Raw genomic sequence first — 21645 nt, forward strand, 5'->3', positions numbered from 1 at the left:
CTTTCAGAATGGACTGGTTGGATCTCCTTGCAATCCAAGGGACTCTCAAGAGTCTTCTCCAACACCACAGTTCAAAAGCATCAGTTCTTCGGTGCTCAGCTTCCTTCACAGTCTAGCTCTCACATCCATACATGACCACAGGAAAAACCATAGCCTTGACTAGACGGACCTTTGTTGACAAAGTAATGTCTCTACTTTTGAATATGCTATCTAGGTTGGACATAACTTTCCTTCCAAGGAGTAAGTGTCTTTTAATTTCATGGCTGCAGTCACCATCTGTAGTGATTTTGGAGCCCAGAAAAATAAACTCTGACACTGTTTCCACTGTTTCCCCATCTATTTCCCATGAAGTGATGGGACCAGATGCCATGATCTTCGTTTTCTGAATGCTGAGCTTTAAGCCAACTTTTTCACTCTCCACTTTCACCTTCATCAAGAGGCTTTTGAGTTCCTCTTCACTTTCTGCCATAAAGGTGGTGTCATCTGCATATCTGAGGTGATTGATATTTCTCCTGGCAATCTTGATTCCAGCTTGTGTTTCTTCCAGTCCAGCGTTTCTCATGATGTACTCTGCATAGAAGTTAAATAAACAGGGTGACAATATACAGCCTTGATGTACTCCTTTTCCTATTTGGAACCAGTCTGTTGTTCCATGTCCAGTTCTAACTGTTTCTTCCTGAGCTGCATACAGATTCCTCAAGAGGCAGGTCAGGTGGTCTGGTATTCCCATATCTTTCAGAATTTCCCACAGTTTATTGTGATCCACACAGTCAAAGGCTTTGGCATAGTCAGTAAAGCAGAAATAGATGTTTTCCTGGAACTTTCTTGCTTTTTCAATGATCCAGCGGATGTTGGCAATTTGATCTCTGGTTCCTCTGCCTTTTCTAAAACCAGCTTGAACATCAGGAAGTTAACGGTTCACATATTGCTGAAGCCTGGCTTGGCGAATTTTGAGCATTACTTTACTACCGTGTGAGATGAGTGTAATTGTGCGGTAGTTTGAGCATTCTTTGGTATTGCTTTTCTTTGGGATTGGAATGAAAACTGACCTTTTTCAGTCCTGTGGCCACTGCTGAGTTTTCCAAATTTGCTGGCATATTGAGTGCAGCACTTTCACAGCATCATCTTTCAGGATTTGAAATAGCTCAACCTGGAATTCCATCACCTCCACTAGCTTTGTTCATAGTGATGCTTTCTAAGACGCACTTGACTTCACATTCCAGGATGTCTGGCTCTAGGTGAATGATCACACCATCGTGATTATCTGGGTCGTGAAGATCTTTTTTGTACAATTCTTCTGTGTATTCTTGCCACCTCTTCTTGATATCTTCTGCTTCTGTTAGGTCCATACCATTTCTGTCCTTTATCGAGCCTATCTTTGCATGAAATGTTCCCTTGGTATCTCTAATTTTCTTGAAAATATCTCTAGTCTTTCCCATTCTGTTGTTTTCCTCTATTTCTTTGCATTGATCGCTGAAGAAGGCTTTCTTATCTCTCCTTGCTATTCTTTGGAACTCTGCATTCAGATGCTTATATCTTTCCTTTTCTCCTTTGCATTTCGCTTCTCTTCTTTTCATAGCTATTTGTAAGGCCTCCCCGACAGCCATTTTGCTTTTTTGCATTTTTTTCCATGGGGATGATCTTGATCCCTGTCTCCTGTACAATGTCACGACCAAGATGGCTTTGAAGGCTGCATTTCTAGGTAGAGTCCTTTCAGGCTCCAACATTCTGTGATGGGCAGGAGGGGACACTGGAAACTGTCGTGTTAATTAGAGAAGGAGTGAGGTCTAGGGCTAATAAGCAATGTCAGTAGACAATATACAAATGTATACAAAAAGAATGCTACAGAGTCAATATTTGGAGGGTAAAGTCACAGAGGACTGTGACATTGTGATGAAAGAGAAATAGGGAAATTGAATGGGAAATGGTGAATTGTTGAGGAGAATTACAAGAAGATTAGTCACAAATCCATATCGGAATGTTATGGAAATTCTGATCTTTTGTGATAATAATAATATTTAGAATTCAGTTGTTTTTCCTAGTGAGATGTAATTCTTCCAAATACGCAGTTTCAAGTTTTGACTTGTTTTGGAATGATAAACTCTGTACCGTACTTTTTAGTAGTCAGTGCTTCAAATTAATTCAAAATAAGGGCACTAAGAACACACATAATAAAGGTTAAAATTAAGAAACTGATAAGTAAAGTTTTGGCAATAATACGCCTAAAAACAAATAGCAGCCATCCAGATGGAGATTGTGTACTATAAAAGCATCACAGGCTTTCTTTTTCTTTTCTCTTTCCTTCCTGAAAATTTTTAAACCAAGTCTTTATGGTTTTTTCCTCTAATTTTTCTGTACTGAATGGAAGCTGCATGAGGACACATAGTTTGTTGTTAATACCACAGACCCAGTGTCTGGAATTGTTCCCAGCTCCTGGAAATGGGTACTCAACAAATACTCGTCAAATGAAGGAAAGAAGGAATAGTGCTTGCAACACTGTGTTTCTGTCTTACACTTACTCTAACTCTCATCTTTCTGTCTTTGTGTATTTACAACCATTTCTCATAGCCCATATAGGTAATCTGAAGCTTGGGGGGGTCTCCTTGAAGTCTTTATTGTTGTCATTGTTCAGTCACTAAGTTGAGTCTGTTTTTCAACCCCATGAACTGTAGCCCACCAGGCTCCTCTGTCCATGGGATTCTCCAGGCAAGGATATTGGAGTGGGTTGCCATATCCTTCTCTAGGGAATTTATCCGACCCAGGAATCAAACCTGTGTCTCCTGCATTGACAGGCTTATTCTTTACAATTGAGCCACCTGGGAAGCCCTCCTTGAAATTTGGGGCCATATCTGTCTGCGAAGATTTCATTACTTATCATCTCTCCCTTCTTTGTTTATCTTTTCCTTCTCTTCCCTTCAAACTCCTCCTTCCTCAGCAACTGTCCTCACTACTCCAGGTCCCCAGCACTTAGATTTGTTTACATTTGAAACTTGTTTAAACTTGGCATTTGCCGGCTATGTTTCTCTTGACAACTTTTGAACCTAATGGAGATATACCTGTATCCCCAGAGATCTTTGTGGACACAAGTAGCTGCTAAATAAATATCTATTATTAATTGATTCTAGTTCTTCCCCCTATGATCCCCTTTTTCTCATATTATAGGCCAAATAATGAACATTTAAATTTACTTCTGAGAAATTTGTGAGGGAAATCAATTTTTCAAGAACATATTTACTACTTCAGGCTTATTTTATTGGCCTGTTTATTTAATCACTCTTGCTGTCATCCACTTTAAATTTTCTTAACTGTTCTATAATGTCCTGATTGCCCTTTTAAGAATGAAGACTGATTTGTGCATTATTCCTAGAGGAGACCTCTAATGAACAGAGCTAACTTTAAATTTTATGATTTTCTTGACTTTAGGAATCCAGTAAGAATCTGCTCGTTACATTCCAGAGAAATTTATACAGTAATCGGGGAACAATTTAAGGATATCTATTTACTTATAAGTAAACATCTGTTAGATTCCTTTTAGACTTTATGTGCATTTTATTTGCAGATAAAAAGATTTCTGCAGTTCTCATTCTCCTAAGAAACAGAGTTGGTCGGGTGACTTCAAACAAGAAAGGCTGATCCTTTCCCCATTTGTCTGCTGCTTTGATTATCAAATACAAATCAGTGAAGTCCTTGAAAGGACCCTTTTAAATTTTTTTATTTATTTTTTAATTGAAGGATAATTGCTTTACAGAATTTTGTTTTCTGTCAAACCTCAGCATGAATCAGCCATAGATATACATATGTTCCTTCCCTCTTGAACCTCCCTCTTATCTCAGGTAAAAGGTAAAGGCCTTGCATTTGATGACCTTGCCTTTGATTTGACTTGTGAATTTAGAACTCTTGGTTTGTCTGAGTCTTATTAGATTTTAGAATTTGGAGAGTCTTCAAATGACAATGGAAACGATTCATGTTAGCAGCCCAAATAACAGTTCGTCTATTTGCTTGATCTGCTGCTTTATTAGTGTCCTCATATAAACCACTTTGGAACATATTGCTTTGGAATCAACTTAGTAAAACTGTTACATAAACTAGTAATCAAAACAACATGTTATACACTCACTTTTTGGAGTTATCATGAAATGGGAATGACAATATAACCCTTGGTACTTATCTGTTCCAGTGATTTCAGAGAACATTTCTTTTTTAGATATATATCTATTATGTGCAAAAGAACCTCACTCTCCAAATTAGGTTACCCGTTTCTTCAATGATAGCAATTAGAGCCATCAGTGAAAAAAAAATTTCCATGCGGCTTGCATGTGCAACACCTCAAACTTCTGCCAGCTCACAGGTGTGAATCTGTGAGCCAGGAAGGGGGCATTCATAACAATGACTATCTTTTAATATACAACCAGGTGAACAAAACAAAGCCCCGGCTCCAATGCATTCTTAGGAAGGTGTTAGCAAACAAGTAGACAAGTAATACATTCTATAATTATCAGTGGTGTTGAAATTTATAAAGAGAGTAAAGCAGGAAAAGGAACGAGAGTAATTGGGGCCAGAGATGAGCCATTTTACAGAGTTCAGAATAGACCTCTTTGTATGTGTGCCTGCTAAGTCACGTCAGTCGTGTCCAACTCTTTGCCATCCTATGGACTGTAGCCGTCCCGTCTCCTCTGTCTACAGGATTTCCCAGGCAAGAATACTGGAGTGGGTAGGCATTCCTTCCTCCAGGAGATCTTCCTGACCCAGGAATCGAACCCATGTCTCTTATGTCACTTGCATTGGCAGGCGGGTTCTTTACCACTGTAGCTTGCCAGGCTCCTCTGTCCATGGGATTCTCCAGGCAAGAATACTGGAGTGGTTGTCATTTCCTTCTCCAGGGATCTTCCTGACCCAAGGATCGAACCCGGGTCTCCCACATTGCAAAGATTCTTTACCATCTGAGCCACCACGGAAGCCCTAAAACATCTGATCCATAATCCTAAACCCTTTTTAGTGAACAATATCAAAGTGAGGATTGTTAATCCGTCATCCAACTACATGAGAGACACATGGTTACCTTATTTTAGGCTCCTCCAAGCTTTTATGGAAGGAAAGATAAAATAAGATAATTTCTTTGGTCCCTAGATTGAAATATCTTTCATGAGATGGTATAAACACTTCTAATGAGGCACATTTAAGAATGCCCCTGGAGAATCTATTGCCCACTTAGGTTTAAGAAACTCATAGAATGATTATGAGACCAAGATGACACAATCCATACAAAGCACTTAATGGCCGGTCTGTTGTAAATACTTAATAAAGGTCAGTTCGAGTATTATTTTTAGGACCCCCACCAACCTCAGAATCCCAACTACCCAGCACTTATACTGGCATGTCCTCAACTCTTGAATTTAATCAAGACTGAAAGCGAGTCAGCCAAGATACTGGTAATAAAATAGAGACCCAAGAAATCAGCATGTCTGGTTTACTGTAATAGTGTCTCCAAGAGAAAAGTGGTTTCATCAGTCAAGTAGAGCTTCCCCATGGTAATTATTTTCTACTGGTAGGGTGAAAAATGCTAGTACTAAACAAAGCGGGTACTAGCATTTTCTAAGAGAAGATGGAGAATAGACGCTGTTACTGTTACTGCAAGCTGTGAAATTTTGCCATGATATTCTCAGGCCAAAGACAGGCAAGTTTGCAGAAGCCTCAGGTCTGTCTTGCTATAGGCTTTTTTGAAGCTCTTAGGGAGACAGCAATTCCCAACAATGTCTTGATCCATTGCTAAGCTTTCACGTCACTATGTTTTGAAAAATCAGTGACTCATGCAGTTCTTGGAAAGGGGAACCTGATATTTTCCAGAACTCTCTCAGGAGGGTACTCCTTACTGCCACCTTTCAAAAATGCCTGCTGCAGAAGGGCTTTTTAGAAGTTGAACATTTTAAAGTGACATGTAGACTCATTGGTCCCAGTGATCATTTACCAGGATTTTTTCTGCTGTTAAATAGCCTGAATTTTCCTTTAGGTAAAAATGACCTATGCCAGAAAAGCTTTCACAAGGTTGTTTTTCTAAACAGGTTCAAATTAGAATGAAATATTTGGTATTTGTTGCTAATTTAAAATGTCAAATTCCCTCTTTTATTGTTAGAATAAATGGGATAATAAAATGCTCTCCTCTCTGTAAATCTACAGAAATTTATTATGCAGTTGAGTCGTCTCTTTTTCTTTAAATTGAGAAATTGTGGAAGACACATGAAATATACATGTATACAATGAAGTCACTAATATCTGCTTCTCAAGAGTTTTATATTAAATGAGGCAAGTGTGTAAAAGGATTTAGCACAGACTAATTACACTTAAAACATAATATTTTCTATAATAATTATAACTTTCATGCTACTTCTTTAATTAGTATTTAATTTTTAATTTGTGTATTTTTTCTTAACCTGCATTTGTTGGTATTTTCAGATCAATAGTAAATAATAATGATGCTAATAGACATGCTTTTCTTTTTAGTGATTTTGAGAAAATGCTTCCAGAATATATAGTTCACATGGTTATTATTTTGAGGTACTGTGCTTTTTCCACCTTTCTGTGTTTCTTTTAAAGCTTTTTTTTTTGGCCACACTGGGTTTTCACTACTGTGTGCTAGCTTTCTTGAGTTGTGGTGAGTGAGGGCTACTCTTCATTGCAGTGCATGGCTTTCTCATTGCAGTGGTTTCTCTTGTCGTAGAGCACAGGATCTAGGTGCGTGGACTTCAGTAGTTGTAGTGAACGGGCTCAGTTGCTCTGTGGCATGTGGAGTCTTCCTGGACCAGGGATCGAACCCATGTCCCCTGCATTGGCAGGAGGATTCTTATCCACTGTAGCATCAGAGAAGTCTAACTTTTCTATATTTTTAAAATCAAAAAGGAATGAAGAATTACATAAGAGACTTTTATAGCATATACCAGAGTGACCTTTTTTTTTCCTCTTCCTTGGTCAGTTAATAGGATGAATTAAGTTACCAGGTTAAAAAAGTCATATTATTTTTACATTCTTGTGATAAACTTCACTTTGTCATGGTAAGTTATTATTTTAATATAATACTGGGTTGTTTTCCTAATATATACTTAGGATATTTGCATTGATAGCTTTAAGTGAGTTAGTATTATTCTTTCTGTGTTATCTCTGCCTGATTTTGGATAAATGTTATGAGTGTAGAAAGAATTGATGCATATCCCTTCTCTATGGATGGTAATAGTTTAAATAGAATAGGGATTAGGTACTTCCTGAAATCATCTGAGTCCAAATTTTTAGCAATAGTTCTTGGCTCTCTGAGTCCTCTTCATGCTCAGTTTTTCCCTCTGGGATCTTTCTTTCAGACCTTCTAAATCTAGCCTCCACATCATTTCAGTGTCTTTTTTTTTTTAATTGACATATATTTGCTGTACAATATTATATGTTACAGGTGTACAATATAGTGCGCTTTCCAGGTGATGCTAGTGGTAAAGAACCCTGCCAAAGCAGGAGACATAAGAGACATGGGTTCAATCCCTGGAGGAGGGCATGGCAACCCACTCCAGTATTGTTGCCTGGAGAATCCCATGGACAGAAGAGCCTGATGGGCTACAGTCCATGGAGTTGCAGAGTTGAACACGATTGGAGTGACTTAGCACGCATGTGCATATAATATGTTATTCACAATTTTTGAAGGTTATACCCTATTTATAGTTATTGTATTTTCTATGTTCTCTATATTGTACAATATACCATAGCTTATTTTATACATAATAGTTGTATCTCTTCATCCCCTACCCCCTTCCCTCTTCCCACTGGTAACTAGTTTTCTACATTTCAGTGTTTTTATTTTCTATCAGTTTTTCTGTGCTACATTCTAAATCTGTCTCCAGTGCAAAGAAGTCTCTCATAGTTTAAACTTAATTGCTGTTTAACCTCTCCATTGAATTGGTAATTTTAATCACTTTTTTCTTTTCTAGAAGGTCCCTATTTGATTATTTTAAATTAATTTGCTCTTTTTTCTTACCTTTAAAAAGCCTTTGTAGGGTTTCCTTGGTGGCTTAGTGTTAAGAAATCTGTCTGCCCATGCAGGAGGCCCGGGTTCGATCCCTGATCAGGGAAAACCCCACATGCCACAGAGCAACAGAGCCCCTGGACCACAACTACTGAGCCTGAGCTCAAGAGCCCAGAGCTGCAACTACTGAATCCATGTGCTTCTGAGGCCCACGCACCTAGAGCCCGTGCTCTGCAACAAGAGAAGTCACTACAGTGAGAAACCCATGCAGCAACTAGAGAGTAGATCCCACTTGCCACAACTAGGGAAAAACCCTGAGCAGCAACGAAGACCCAGCAGAGCCAGAAATAAATGAATAACATTATTTAAAAAATGAGAAAAGAGACTGAAAAAAATGAGCACGGCCTCAGGAATCTATAGAATATAACAAAAAATGTAATATTAAAAACCAAAAAACCTATGTATACAACTATGTAACTGCCATACAGATTACAGACCAACTATAAAACATATTATCACTCTAGAAAATTTCCTTCTGCCCCTTTCCAGATTGTAATTGATCCCCACCAGAGCTCACTTTGTATGGCTTATTTTATTATTGGTTTGTTTTGCTTGTTGCTTAGCTTGGTAAACATGGAATCATGTATAAAGATACTCTTATGGAATCACATATAAAGATACTCTTTGGTATCTGCGTTCTTTCACTCAACATAATATTTGTGAGCTTTGGCCATGTTGTTCCATATACCAGGAATAGTTATTTCCTGGTGTGGATTAGCCACCATTTATTCATCCATCTTCCCGTTGTCAGGGATTTGGGCTGTTTTTGTTTTCTTTTCACTCTTAGGAATAAAGCTGCTCTTAACATTTCTGTACAAGTCTTTTTGTGGACATAAGCATTCATTTCTCTTGGATATGTGCCCAGAAGTGGAAATGTTGAGTCCTGGCAGAGGCACATATTTTTAGCCTTAGTAGAAACAGCCAGTTTTCCATATTGGTTGTGCCATTTATACTCTCAATAATACTGTGTGACAGTTCCACCTTCACCAACACTTGGTATTGTTAGTCTTCGTGGTTTTAGTCATTTTAGTGGGTAGGTAGCTGTTCTTTTATTTGCATTCCTGATGAAAAATTATATTGAGCACATTTTCACATTTTTTTTGAAAAACATACATATTTTTAATATCTTATAGATCATTTTATTTTTCTAGTTTTTGTGCTAATATCATTATTTATTATGTCTCTTAATTCCTATCCTGGTGATTTTAATTTTGAATGGGAGTTAATTTGATTTTATTCATCTTTCCCAGGAGATCTAGGTTGTATCTCAGCAGACTGATTTTGCATTTGCCCTTTCCAGAATTCCAAGGATTTCAATATTTTGGAGCCATTTTTATATAATATTTCAGCTTGAATATATGATCTTAACATTGTAAAGTTGGAATCATATCAAAAATTTAAAAATCGTAGCAAATTTTAAACTTTCAGAAAAAGTTTATTTTCTGACTTAAACAATCCCTTATAATATTATTGTGCTTAGTTGTTCAGTCATGTTTGACTTTTTGCAACCCTATGGACTGCAGCCTGCCAGGCTCCTCTGTCCATGGGGATTCTCCAGGCAAGAATACTGGAATGGGTTGCTATGCCCTCCTCCAGAAGATCTTCCCAACCCAGGGATCAAACCCAGGTCTCCCATATTGTAGGTAGATTCTTTACTGTTTGAGCCACCAGGGAATCCCTATAATACTATTAAGATGTGATATATGTAGTGAGTTCTCAATGTTAATATTTCATATCAGAACATGCTTTTCAAATTATAAACTTTTTTCAAAATCATTTAATTTGAGCTTCACAAAAAACAGTGATGCGAGCAGGCAGTTGTTATCATGCTTTCTTGTTTTTTTTCCCTTTTTGCAAATGAGGAAATGGAAACAGCCTTTCAATGATAAGTCCAAGGCCATACATTCAATGTGTGATCAGACCAAGACTAGAATTCAAGTCTTTTAATTCTTGGTCCAGTTCTTTTTTTTCAATGTATTCTATTTAGACAGACATAATTCCTTATTATGCTTTTGAACTGTGGTGTTGGAGAAGACTCTTGAGAGTCCCTTGGACTGCAAGGAGATCCAACCAGTCCATTCTGAAGGAGATCAGCCCTGGGATTTCTTTGGAAGGAATGATGCTGAAGCTGAAACTCCAGTACTTTGGCCACCTCATGCGAAGAGTTGACTCATTGGAAAAGACTGATGCTGGGAGGGATTAGGGGCAGGAGGAGAAGGGGACGACAGAGGATGAGATGGCTGGATGGCATCACTGACTCGATGGACGTGAGTCTGAGTGAACTCTGGGAGTTGGTGATGGACAGGGAGGCCTGGCGTGCTGCGATTCATGGGGTTGTGAAGAGTCGGACATGACTGAACGACTGAACTGAACTGAACTGATAGATCGTATATCATCAGATCAGATCAGATCAGTCTCTCAGTAGTGTCCGACTCTTTGTGTGTGAGATGAGTGCAATTGTGTGGTAGTTTGAGCATTCTTTGGCATTGCCTTTCTTTGGGATTGGAATGAAAACTGACCTTTTCCAGTCCTGTGGCCACTGCTGAGTTTTCCAAATTTGCTGGCATATTGAGTGCAGCACTTTCACAGCATCATCTTTCAGGATTTGGAATAGCTCAACTGGAATTCCATCACCTCCACTAGCTTTGTTCATAGTGATGCTTTCTAAGGTCCACTTGACTTCACATTCTAGGATGTCTGGCTCTAGGTCAGTGATCACACCATCATGATTATCTGGGTTGTGAAGATCTTTTTTGTACAGTTCTTCTGTGTATTCTTGCCATCTCATCTTAATATCTTCTGCTTCTGTTAGGTCCATACCATTTCTGTCCTTTATCAAGCCCATCTTTGCATGAAATGTTCCTTTGGTATCTCTGATTTTCTTGAAGAGATCTCTAGTCTTTCCTATTCTGTTGTTTTCCTGTATTTCTTTGCATTGATTGCTAAAGGCTTTCTTATCTCTTCTTGCTATTCTTTGGAACTCTGCATTCAGATGTTTATATCTTTCCTTTTCTCCTTTGCTTTTCACTTCTCTTCTTTTCACAGCTATTTGTAAGGCCTCCCCGACAGCCATTTTGCTTTTTTGCATTTCCTTTCCATGGGGATGGTCTTGATCCCTGTCTCTTGTACAATGTCACGAACTTCATTCCATAGTTCATCAGGCACTCTATCAGATCTAGGCCCTTAAATCTATTTCTCACTTCCACTGTATAATCATAAGGGATTTGATTTAGGTCATACTTGAATGGTCTAGTGGTTTTCCCTACTTTCTTCAATTTAAGTCTGAATTTGGCAATAAGGAGTTCATGGTCTGAGCCACAGTCAGCTCCCATTCTTGTTTTTGCTGACTGTATAGAGCTTCTCCATCTTTGGCTGCAAAGAATATAATCAATCTGATTTCGGTGTTGACCATCTGTTGATGTCCATGTATAGAGTCTTCTCTTGTGTTGTTGGAAGAGGGTGTTTGTTATGACCAGTGCATTTTCTTGGCAAAACTGTATGAGTCTTTGCTCTGCTTCATTCCGTATTCCAAGGCCAAATTTGCCTGTTACTCCAGGTGTTTCTTGACTTCCTACTTTTGCATTCCGGTCCCCTATAATGAAAGGACATCTTTGTTGGGTGTTAGTTCTAAAAGTCTTGTAGGTCTTCATAGAACCGTTCAACTTCAGCTTCTTCAGCATTACTGGTTGGGGCGTAGATTTGGATTACTGTGATATTGAATGGTTTTCCTTGGAAACGAACAGAGATCATTCTGTTGTTTTTGAGATTGCATCCAAGTACTGCTTTTCGGACTCTTTTGTTGACCATCTTGGCCACTCCATTTCTTTGAGGGTTTCCTGCCCGCAGTAGTAGATATAAATCATTTAATCCCAAGAGAAGTTAACTCATTCACTACAGCAGTAGTCTAGTATAGCACATGGCTACGAGCATGAGCATGAGCTTGGAAATCAGGTTGCCTGAGTTTGCATCTCAATTCAACTAAATCTTTGGCACATTAGCCAATCTGGATCTCAATTGTAAAAAGGAGGTGATAATGCTTACCTTATAGGATTTTTGTCAAGATTAAATGAGAGTATACTTATAAAGCTCGTATCTTCTTAGTATGTGTTAGCTATTATTATCCTTTCATCAGATTTTTAATGAGACGGTTTATGCCATATGTACTCTACTGGTATCTGCATTGATTTTGCTTTGCTTCACTCTTCTTTGCCCCCAGGAATTTTCTTCTCTCATGTTGTCTGATACAAGGCAGTACTAGACACTACAGCAATTATATGATATTTAAATCATAAATCATTCTGTCATCTCTATGCCTTATTGGCACATATAACTAAGCTTTATTAAAATATTATATAAGCCAAGAATTTTCCATGAAATATTAGGCTTGCTAATTTTTTCCCTACATTTTTGGCCAAAAGCCTAGATGCCTTGTGTTTCCAATATAATGTTATACTGCATTTAATATAGGCTAGAAGTTGTCAAGTGGGAACAAAGAAAAGAAGCTCCTATTTTCAGGTGAAATTTTGTTACTCCTAAATCTGCTTCTGCCACTTTCTCTCTCCTCTTTGTCAAGGACACAGCAAACTCTGTGCCTGGGCCAAGTCCTTGGCACTGGAAGTGATAGGTCACCAGGAGAAACGGGTTCCTCTATCTAAAGTATGCTTGTGATTGTCATATGTGTTGGGGATCCTGAAATGAGCAGGATGGTGCAATTCTAGATGAGTGTTACTGCTCATTTTGAATGGGCAGTGGGATAAAATGTCTCCCAAGCTGTGTGTTATGCAGTCATCCCACAGGGAAATAAAACTTGGGCTTAAAAAGTCAATATTTGGAAGTGATTACTTATGGCAGGAGATTTTTGTCTTGTTTTCTTGTTTTAAAAGAAAATTATATCTTTCTTTGGATTTCCCTTCTCTCTGGAGCAAATGTAGGGGATTTTAACATAGAAGGAATGCCCAAGAGTTTAGTCAGCTACCTCACTCAAGTAATTGAAGAATGGCTCTCCCTCCCTTTTTTCAATTTTTCTTTTTTCCCCCCAAAAATCAGTAGCCAGCCCAGTCCCATCACTCTTTTTTTTCTGGAACTACTGGTTGTGATTTGAATTTGTATTCTGATTTTCATGTCACTCTCCAGACTGTGAAACTCCCCTCAGCAGAAGATACTACTTTAAATTGGCTCAGACCTTCTGACCACAGCTTTTTAGGCCAAAGGTTGATCCTTGACCCAAAGTGAAGTCGTGTAAATTTGTCCAGTCATATGTAAGATCAAACGATGAGCTGGACACAGGAGATTTCTTGCTTGATACTTGGAAATACACAATCTGAGAAGTGAAGAAAGTGACTGTGGGTGCAGGTGCTCCAAGATTTCATCTGAGATCAGAATGGTCAGAAAGTCTACATGTAAGAGGAGGAAGGAGTGGAGAGAGGGGTGGAGATGACAGCTCGGAAGGGAAGAATGAAGCCGAGAAACCTGACAGAAATAGTATTAGAGAGTGGGGAGTCTCTAGACCTGACCCTGTCCTCATGCTTACTGATGCCCAATAATTCTGCATTTCTTAGATTCTAATGCATGAATCTCTCTTCAGTACACCCCGATCTTACTCCTCCTCCCTTCTCTGGTGTTTGGAAGTACCGTCTCTGGAACTCAATTTTTTTTTTTCCTTTGAGCTCAATTTTAATTTTTTATTTAATTTGCCACTTCAAATATAAAATTTAGAGGATAATTATGCTTTATTAAATAGGATATAATACACTAGCTTTTCTTAGTAAAAACTATTTTCTTAATAAAAATATATACTTCCAAAAATAGAAGTGCCATCTCTGGAGTCAGACAGAGATCAGTGATTAAATCAACTATTTGGGAGTAATTCATTTACCTTCTAGCCTCAGTTTTCTCATCTATAACTTAAGTACAATGGAAAAAAAAAGATAGTTTTTTCAGAAAAATTTTTTTCAGAAAAAAACTTAGGAAAATAGTTATTTCAGAAGATTTTATACTAATTTTAATATACTAGAACGCTTCGTATTACTCTGACAAATAATCTCTCTGAATCACATTTTATCACTCAGAAGTGAGACTTAGCAGATACTAAACAAATACCATCAATCAAGATGAAATAATTGAAGTTTATTTTCATGCAACCTCCTTTAGTAGGGGGACAACCATCTTTCAAAAATGCCCAGTTCACTAGCTTTCATAAAAATTATTTTATTTATTTATTTATAGAAAAAGTTTTTGACCACATCATGTGGCATGTGGGATCTTAGTTCCCCAACCAGAAATTAAGCCCATGACCTTCTGCAGTGGAAGCCTGAAGGCTTAACCACTGGACTGCCAGAAAGGTCCCCATAACAATTATTATCATCCCTTTGTTGAACTAAAAAGAACCTGCCCACCATAACTCAGCAATGTATTGCCACTGTTATCTTAAAAACTGGTAGAAAAGGTGGGCTGAACTTCTTATCACTGAAAATACATTTTATCATCACTTCTTCTCAGCCTTTTGGCTAAGACCAAGTCTGGAAATACATCTCACAGTTTATTAAAAACTTATTCCTAAAGGTGACTCTTTTGTCTAGAAGAAACCCTTAAAGACTATTAAAATTGTAAGCATCTTTCTACCATCCATTCTAAACACTGTATTTGACTTATCTATGCATTGTGTTAATACGTGTTGTAAAAATTTATAGCAACTATATACTTCTTTAAGGCAGTTAAGATAGATGTGAATGTACATATTCAGATGTGTGTTTGTTGAAGGCAGCACCCACATACATTGAGAGGTCAGGAGCTAGATTGTAACCAGTGAAAAAGGGTTAACAGTAAACTTTGTTGGTGGATTCTATTTATGCCTGCTTTCAAAGGATTGATGAATATTTCAGGTATCTGAAAGAAAGAGATTAGGAATTAAAAAAAAATTTATGAAAGTCACTCAGTTGTGTCCAACTCTTTGTGACCCCATGTCTGGGGAATTCTCCAGGCAAGAATACTAGAGTGAGTTGCCATTCCCTTCTCCAGGGGATCTTTCCAACCCAGGGATTGAACCCAGGTCTCCAGCATTGCAGGCAGATTCTTTACCATCTGAGCCACCAGGGAAGCCCAAGAATATTACAGTGGGTAGCCTATCCCTTCTCCAGGGGATCTTCCTGCCCCAGGAATCAAACTGGGGTCTCCTGCATTGCAGGCGGATTTTTTAGCAGCTGAGCTATCAAGGAAGCATGCTCTTTGCTTAAGTAGCGTTGGAACAAAGCTCCAACTAGTATTAGTCAAAGTGCAAATACTTAGATATGAAACTGTTGGCCTAAATCCACGTGGCCCTGATAAAACTAAAGGTCAATAGTCTTTCACTTAATTAAAACTGATAACGTGTATAAATAGCACATACTGTAGCCCTGTCTAGGGGAAAAATGCAAACAAAGCAGCATTAGCCAGTGTTGTACTGTTGTTTTATGGACAAGCTACTTATTTTATGCTAAGGGCAGATTGAGTGATAGAAATTACTGTCTGAAAGCAATGCTTTTTGCCATTAATGTGTAGCATATATTTGAGATGGTCTGTGATGGTTGATGGCACTGTGATCACGGAAGGCTTTCTTCTTGGAGCCAATTAACTTATTTAGCTAGGTATGGCTCCCTTGATCTTTGTCAATTTAGAAAGGGCATTGGTGACCATAGTGTAAATGACTAAGGGAAATGAGCTCCAGCCCATAGAAAAAGAAAAAAAAATAAATCCTATGTAGTGAATATGTAGAATTAATATATCAACTTTCATATGTCAATGATGATGATACCAACAGAAAAAATGTGAAGGTGGCAAGGGGAATAATCATCACAGGTAATTTGCCATCCTTCCACATTGTGAAACATCAATAGTGAAACCTATTCAAAACTACTCACATTTACACACTAGACACATTTGAAACTATGAATTCAAACTCAATAGGGTAACATGCAAATAATTCAACAGGGAATTCAGATGTGGGTAAAAAAAGCTTGCCTCTTTTCAAAAAAATTTCCCTTTAGATCACAAATTGTTGATTAAACTACAACACAAAGTAAAATAGTGTTCAGAATCCCTGTTTATATCTTCTCAGCTGAGATTCAGTTCATTTCACTTTTTCCTTTATGACGGAATTAAGGCAGTTGATTCAATGATACCAAGAGGTTTGTTCTGGCCGTCCAGGATAGGTTAATGTCAGCAAAGCTAGGAAGCATGTGGATATCACCTCCAGCATCTTATGGCTCCACATTATGCATAATAAAAAGAAATGAGAGTGGTGACCAAGGTAGACTGACAATTCCCAAACCTGGCTAATTATGAATCTTGTCTGAAAGCATTTGCTATAAATACAGATATAAACCCTTTCACTGGGGAGTTTGAGCTAGAGGAGTCTTACTAATGCCTGAGCAAATCTTGAAAATGATGTGTAGTTACTAAAGAAAAAAATTAAACTCAAGTTACAGAATATAGCCTCTTGGCTACAGTTTCTTATTATCAAAGCCTAGGATTATAAGACTTCATTTAACTTTGGATAAGGGGTTAATTAGGGAATTATTAAAATATTATAAATCACAGACCTCCAAAGAATGGAGTACAAAATAGTCATTTAACATATATTGGAAGACAACCATAAAAACTAATCAATAAACCTTGGAGAAATGTCCAGACATCCAACTATTTAATTAGAGATGTAATCAAATTTATTGATATAGTTGTTCCACCTGATGAAAACTTCCCAAAAGCCTATATATAAACCTGAGTCTGTTTCAGGTGTGAAACAAAACTGTCAAAGCATAATCAGGTACTGTCTTGTCAACTTGTGTTGATTTACATCTATTGATCAGTCCTGGTTGATGCCCAATGGTATTGTAAGTAAAAGAATAATCATCCTTTTTAATTAAGCAAACAGAAAAAGTAATTTATTATATAATACCAAAGCAGCATATGTTCATAGCAGAAGAAACACAGCACAGACAGTGAAAAGTTATAGGCACATGGCTAGTGGTAAAATTAATCTATGGACCAATCAACTATACTTATTAAGGCCTGCTGTGGTTCAGGTACTTGTATTATATGCCAAGGGCACAAAGACAGACAAGACATGGTCCCAGACCTCAAGTATCAGTTACTTAGAAGGATCTTCTCTTATCTATCTAATCTAGAGCGAAGTTGACTTTTAAATTGATCGAAAAGAGCACTTAAAAGTAAAGGGTGCACAGTCCTTTAAAGAAGTATTTTTTACTCTTTTAACAATATCAGTAACCTATTTACATATAAAGCTTTAGGTATTTACTGCTTCGGAGAAGGCAATGGCACCCCACTCCAGTACTCTTGCCTGGAAAATCCCATGGATGGAGGAGCCTGGTGGGCTGCACTCCATGGGGTCGCTAAGAGTCGGACACGACTGAGCGACTTCACTTTCACTTTTCACTTTCATGCATTGGAGAAGGAAATGGCAACCCACTCCAGTGTTCTTGCCTGGAGAATCCCAGGGACGGGGGAGCCTGGTGGGCTACTGTCTATGGGGTCGCACAGAGTCGGACACGACTGAAGCGACTCAGCAGCAGCATTTACTGCTTTTCACAAATATTAAGGAACTAAAATTGGTAAAAATGATTTGGTTAATTAAATGTAAAATTTGTGATATGAAATTTGATTAAGTAAAGGCTGGTCTTCTTTTATAGATATATACCTATTTAATAAAAAATTATCTCAAGATTAGTTATTTCCATATTCAATAGATCACACATATAACACAATACATGATTAAACAATTTAAGAGATCATCCTTGACTTTATTCAGTCAATTTAGTTTTGTAAACAATTAAACACTCAAGTGACTGCAAGTTATGAGGAAACCAGTGATCACTTAGTTGTAAAAATGGTAAATGTGATTTTCTGTTTAGTGTAATTAGATATGCTTCTGCTGACACTGCCTGGATAGCAGTAGAATATTTACAGATATCATGAGGGATTATTTCAGTGGGTAAATCCTCATCTCTCTTGATGTGTGTGGGTGCTAAGAAGCTTCAGTCGTGTCGGACTCTTTGTGACCTGATGGATCATGGCTCACCAGGCTCCTCTATCCGTAGGATTCTCCAGGTACGAATACTGGAGTGGGTTGCCATGCCCTCTTCCAGGGGATCTTCCCAACCCAGGGATCGAACCCGCATCTCTTAAGTCTCCTGCTTAGGCAGGTACTTTACCACTATTGCCACCTGGGAAGCCCTTTCTCTGTGACACTGAAATATGTAACTTGGTAAAAAGCATGGTGTGAATTCAACCTTACAAAGCATTTGCATGCCAGAAACACTTTGAGTAGATTGGTGGAACATTTAGAAAATATTTTCAAGTTCATGATTCTATTCTGTTTAACTTTCAGGGAAGAATAAGAGGATTTTTCTCCTAATGAAGTTTTATGTATATGATGAGTTGATGGTTTGCACTAAGTAACATAGAACACTTTTGTTCATCCTTGTGAAACTTATTTTAGGTAAACATCAAGACTCTAAATTCAGGGGAAGGCCCAGGCATAAGTTCTGCGTAAGTAAGTATACGAATTTTCCAAGCATGAATACACAATAAATTGAACACAGGAACTATAGAAAGGGAGCTTACATTCTCTTTTTCCATCAGTTATAATTCTTCAAAATCTTACAATGCACATGGACCTTGACATGAAAATCAATATTGATACAAATGGGTACAAAATTACAGTATAAATCTTTGGCTGCTAGCATGACAGTGAAAGTAACTTTTAGCATTTTTTCAATTTATTCATTTACATTTAAGAAAGCATGACACTAATATGCCATAAATTTTGATGCACCTTGAATATGCACATTAAAATCAGAATAAAATTTTGATACACTCTTTACATGTACATTAAAATTAGAGCAGGAGCAAATATGTACCTGTGTGACACCACTGGGTATATTAAAAGAAATATACATTCTTCCACCTAGAAATAGACACATGTTTTACATATATGTGTATGTCTACCTATGTTTATGTATGTATGTATGTTTGTATAGATATATCCTGTGAAAATAAGGCCACTTGCTTATGCTCTCCAGTCTTGAATAATATGGAATTTTAGGCCTTGAGGATCATAAACACATCTAAAGTGAAAGTGAAAGTGAAAGTCACTCAGTCGTGTCCGACTCTGCAATCTCATGGTCTGTAGCCTACCAGGGTCCTCCGTCCATGGGATTTTCCAGGCAAGAGTATTGGAGTGGGTTGCCATTTCCTTCTCCAGGAGATCTTCCCAACCCAGGGATTGAATCCGGGTCTCCTGCATTGTAGGCAGACATTTTACCATCTGAGCCACCAGGGAAGAACACATCTAATGATTAATTAAACCATGGAAAGCTGTAGTGACCTGTCACTGAAGGGTTGAACCTTATTATTTTTGAACTTCAGTCTGGAAAAGCACATTATGCTCGATATCTTAAGAACTCTCCTCTTACTAGACAAGGAAAAATGGAACTTTGGGTATAATTTGTCAAATTTTCAAACTCTTATTATCATGATCATTCTAATGAAGGTTTTAGATTTACAGAGTTATTATAAATGTAATAATAACTTCTAGTCTTGGTGACCAGAAACAATTCAGATGAAAAAAAAGAGACTTTTATAAGAAACATCAGTATTATTAATGTTAATGAATACAGAACATATTCTCAGACAGTAAATAATGAATTTGAGTGTTTCATTTTCTAACTGATTAGAAAACCTGTCCTTCTTTTAATTTCTTCCAATAATATCTAGAAACACCAACAAAAAGGAAATATATTCTTACAAGTAAGAGTAAAATAATACTGAATGCTAACTGTAACTTCTATGCTTGAGAGATATTTTCCAGGCTTAAGCAGAGTGGTTGATTTACCACTTAAAGTAGCTTACTTGTTTTAATACAAACTTAAAGGTTATTCTTAAAGGTAATGTGGCTTAATCTTTAGAAAAACATCAGTAATGAACATAATAAGCAGTCACAGATTGGGAAACAAAGCAAAACAAACAAAACGGAGGAAGAAGAAATGTCAATATAGAAAATGCAATATTCACTGGTACAGTGATATTGTTACTAATTACAAATTCCACAACATAACAATCAAACTTCACAAAAGTGTGTAAAAGTTTAAGATGCCACTTTCCAAAGGCCAAGCTGATGATCCATTAAGTAGGTTATGAGAGCATTATTTTAAATACAAGCATGGTTTTAAGACATTCCGTCACATGTCTGCACGAACAAAAGAAGCGAATACTCCATCTTCCCGGGCCAAGAGGCTTTCTGGAGTGTCATATTCTAAAATATTTCCTCGCTTCATCACAATAACTAGGTCTGCCGTCAGAATAGTGTGAACCCGATGCTGTGAGTAAGAAAAGAATAAATGTATTCATTATAAATTTCAGGGCACCAGCCAAAGCAATGGAAAATGCATATTTCACTGTTTATACAAGGGCATTTCTTTATCTTGGGCACAGCCCTTCATTTTCTTTCTTATGTAAAGTATGATTTATTTACATACTTTTAAACCCAGCCAGTATGACTGGGTCTTATATAGGCTGTATTAAATTGAGTGTACCTAATGTAGTTTCATCGTTTTCATGGAATTGTGAATAGGATAACAAATGTTTGTCAAATAATTAAATGATAAGAAGAGTCACTGTGAACCAGTTTAGTTATAGTTTAGTCTAGACTAAAATTAGTTTTTTAGTAGAGTCAACTAATTCTCTGGGATAACACACAATTTGAAGAATCCCAGAAGGTGGTTTAATTCTGAGAAAACCATATGGGGAAGTCCATTCTGGCATGCAGTGTTAGAAGGTATTATCTAAGACTTTAGGTCGGCATGCTGTCTTTTTGTCTTTAGAGATCACTGCCACCCACTCAGCCATTTTCTCTTCCCACATGGTACCTTTTGGAGAGAAGCTCTAGTGTTAGTAATTAATCATAATCAAAATTACCACTTCCTGAATGTATATTATACATTAGCTACTCCACAGACATACTTGTTAATCATCAGAACAGTCCACAAATGTGGGTGTTAATCCCTCCCCACTTTATGGGGGAGACCACTGGGGTTCATAATAAATAAAGCAAAATCAAATCACACAGATAGTAAGTAGCAGAATCAACATCCAAACCAGGCTTATTCGCTTCTGAGCTACTTCCACTCTGCCATAGGATGTTTTGTTGGGAGGATCTGGTCCTTCAGAGGGCTGTTCACCTGTCAGTCAGAATGGATTCATGTTTTGGCTTTCCCACCTGTTAGCTGTGCAATCTTGAGCAACAAACTTAACTTTTGTATGCCTTAACTTTCACATCAGTAAAATGATGGCTGGGGAATGGTGGTGAGGTTCAAATGAGATAATGCATGTAAAAATAATTCAGCACTTTGTCTTTGCAGTGAGCCTTTTCGCTGCTCTTGCTAAGTTAAGCGCTGTCCAATAGAAATATAATGTGAACCACAAATATGCGGCACATGTAATTTCAAATCTCTTAGGAGCCATATTTTACAAGCACAAATAAACAGGTGGAATTTGTTTTAGTAATGTATGTTAGTAACAACCCAAAGTTCAACCTA

General features: G+C 37.6%; 1 protein-coding gene and 1 long non-coding RNA gene across 8 annotated transcripts in view; one reads left to right on the forward strand and one right to left on the reverse strand.

Moving 5' to 3' along the window:
• Window positions 1-21645, forward strand: part of LOC123333211 — a 42540-nt gene that overhangs the window by 3648 nt on the left and 17247 nt on the right. The window lies entirely within an intron of this gene.
• ABCC9 (ATP binding cassette subfamily C member 9) overlaps window positions 17819-21645 on the reverse strand; it is a 154356-nt gene continuing 150529 nt past the window's right edge. For 4 of the 7 annotated variants that reach the window (XM_006067642.4, XM_006067643.4, XM_025283380.3 and 1 more), the window contains one exon: window positions 17819-20427. In XM_006067642.4, the coding sequence (XP_006067704.1) occupies window positions 20290-20427 (138 nt within the window). In that variant the 3' untranslated portion in view covers window positions 17819-20289. Of the gene's footprint in view, window positions 20428-21205; window positions 21289-21645 lie in introns of those variants that run through there. The other 3 variants (XM_044941233.2, XM_006067645.4, XM_006067644.4) reach the window with 2 other exon arrangements.

This window comes from Bubalus bubalis, chromosome 4 (assembly GCF_019923935.1).
Source record: "Bubalus bubalis isolate 160015118507 breed Murrah chromosome 4, NDDB_SH_1, whole genome shotgun sequence".
NCBI classification, from domain to species: Eukaryota; Metazoa; Chordata; class Mammalia; order Artiodactyla; family Bovidae; genus Bubalus; species Bubalus bubalis.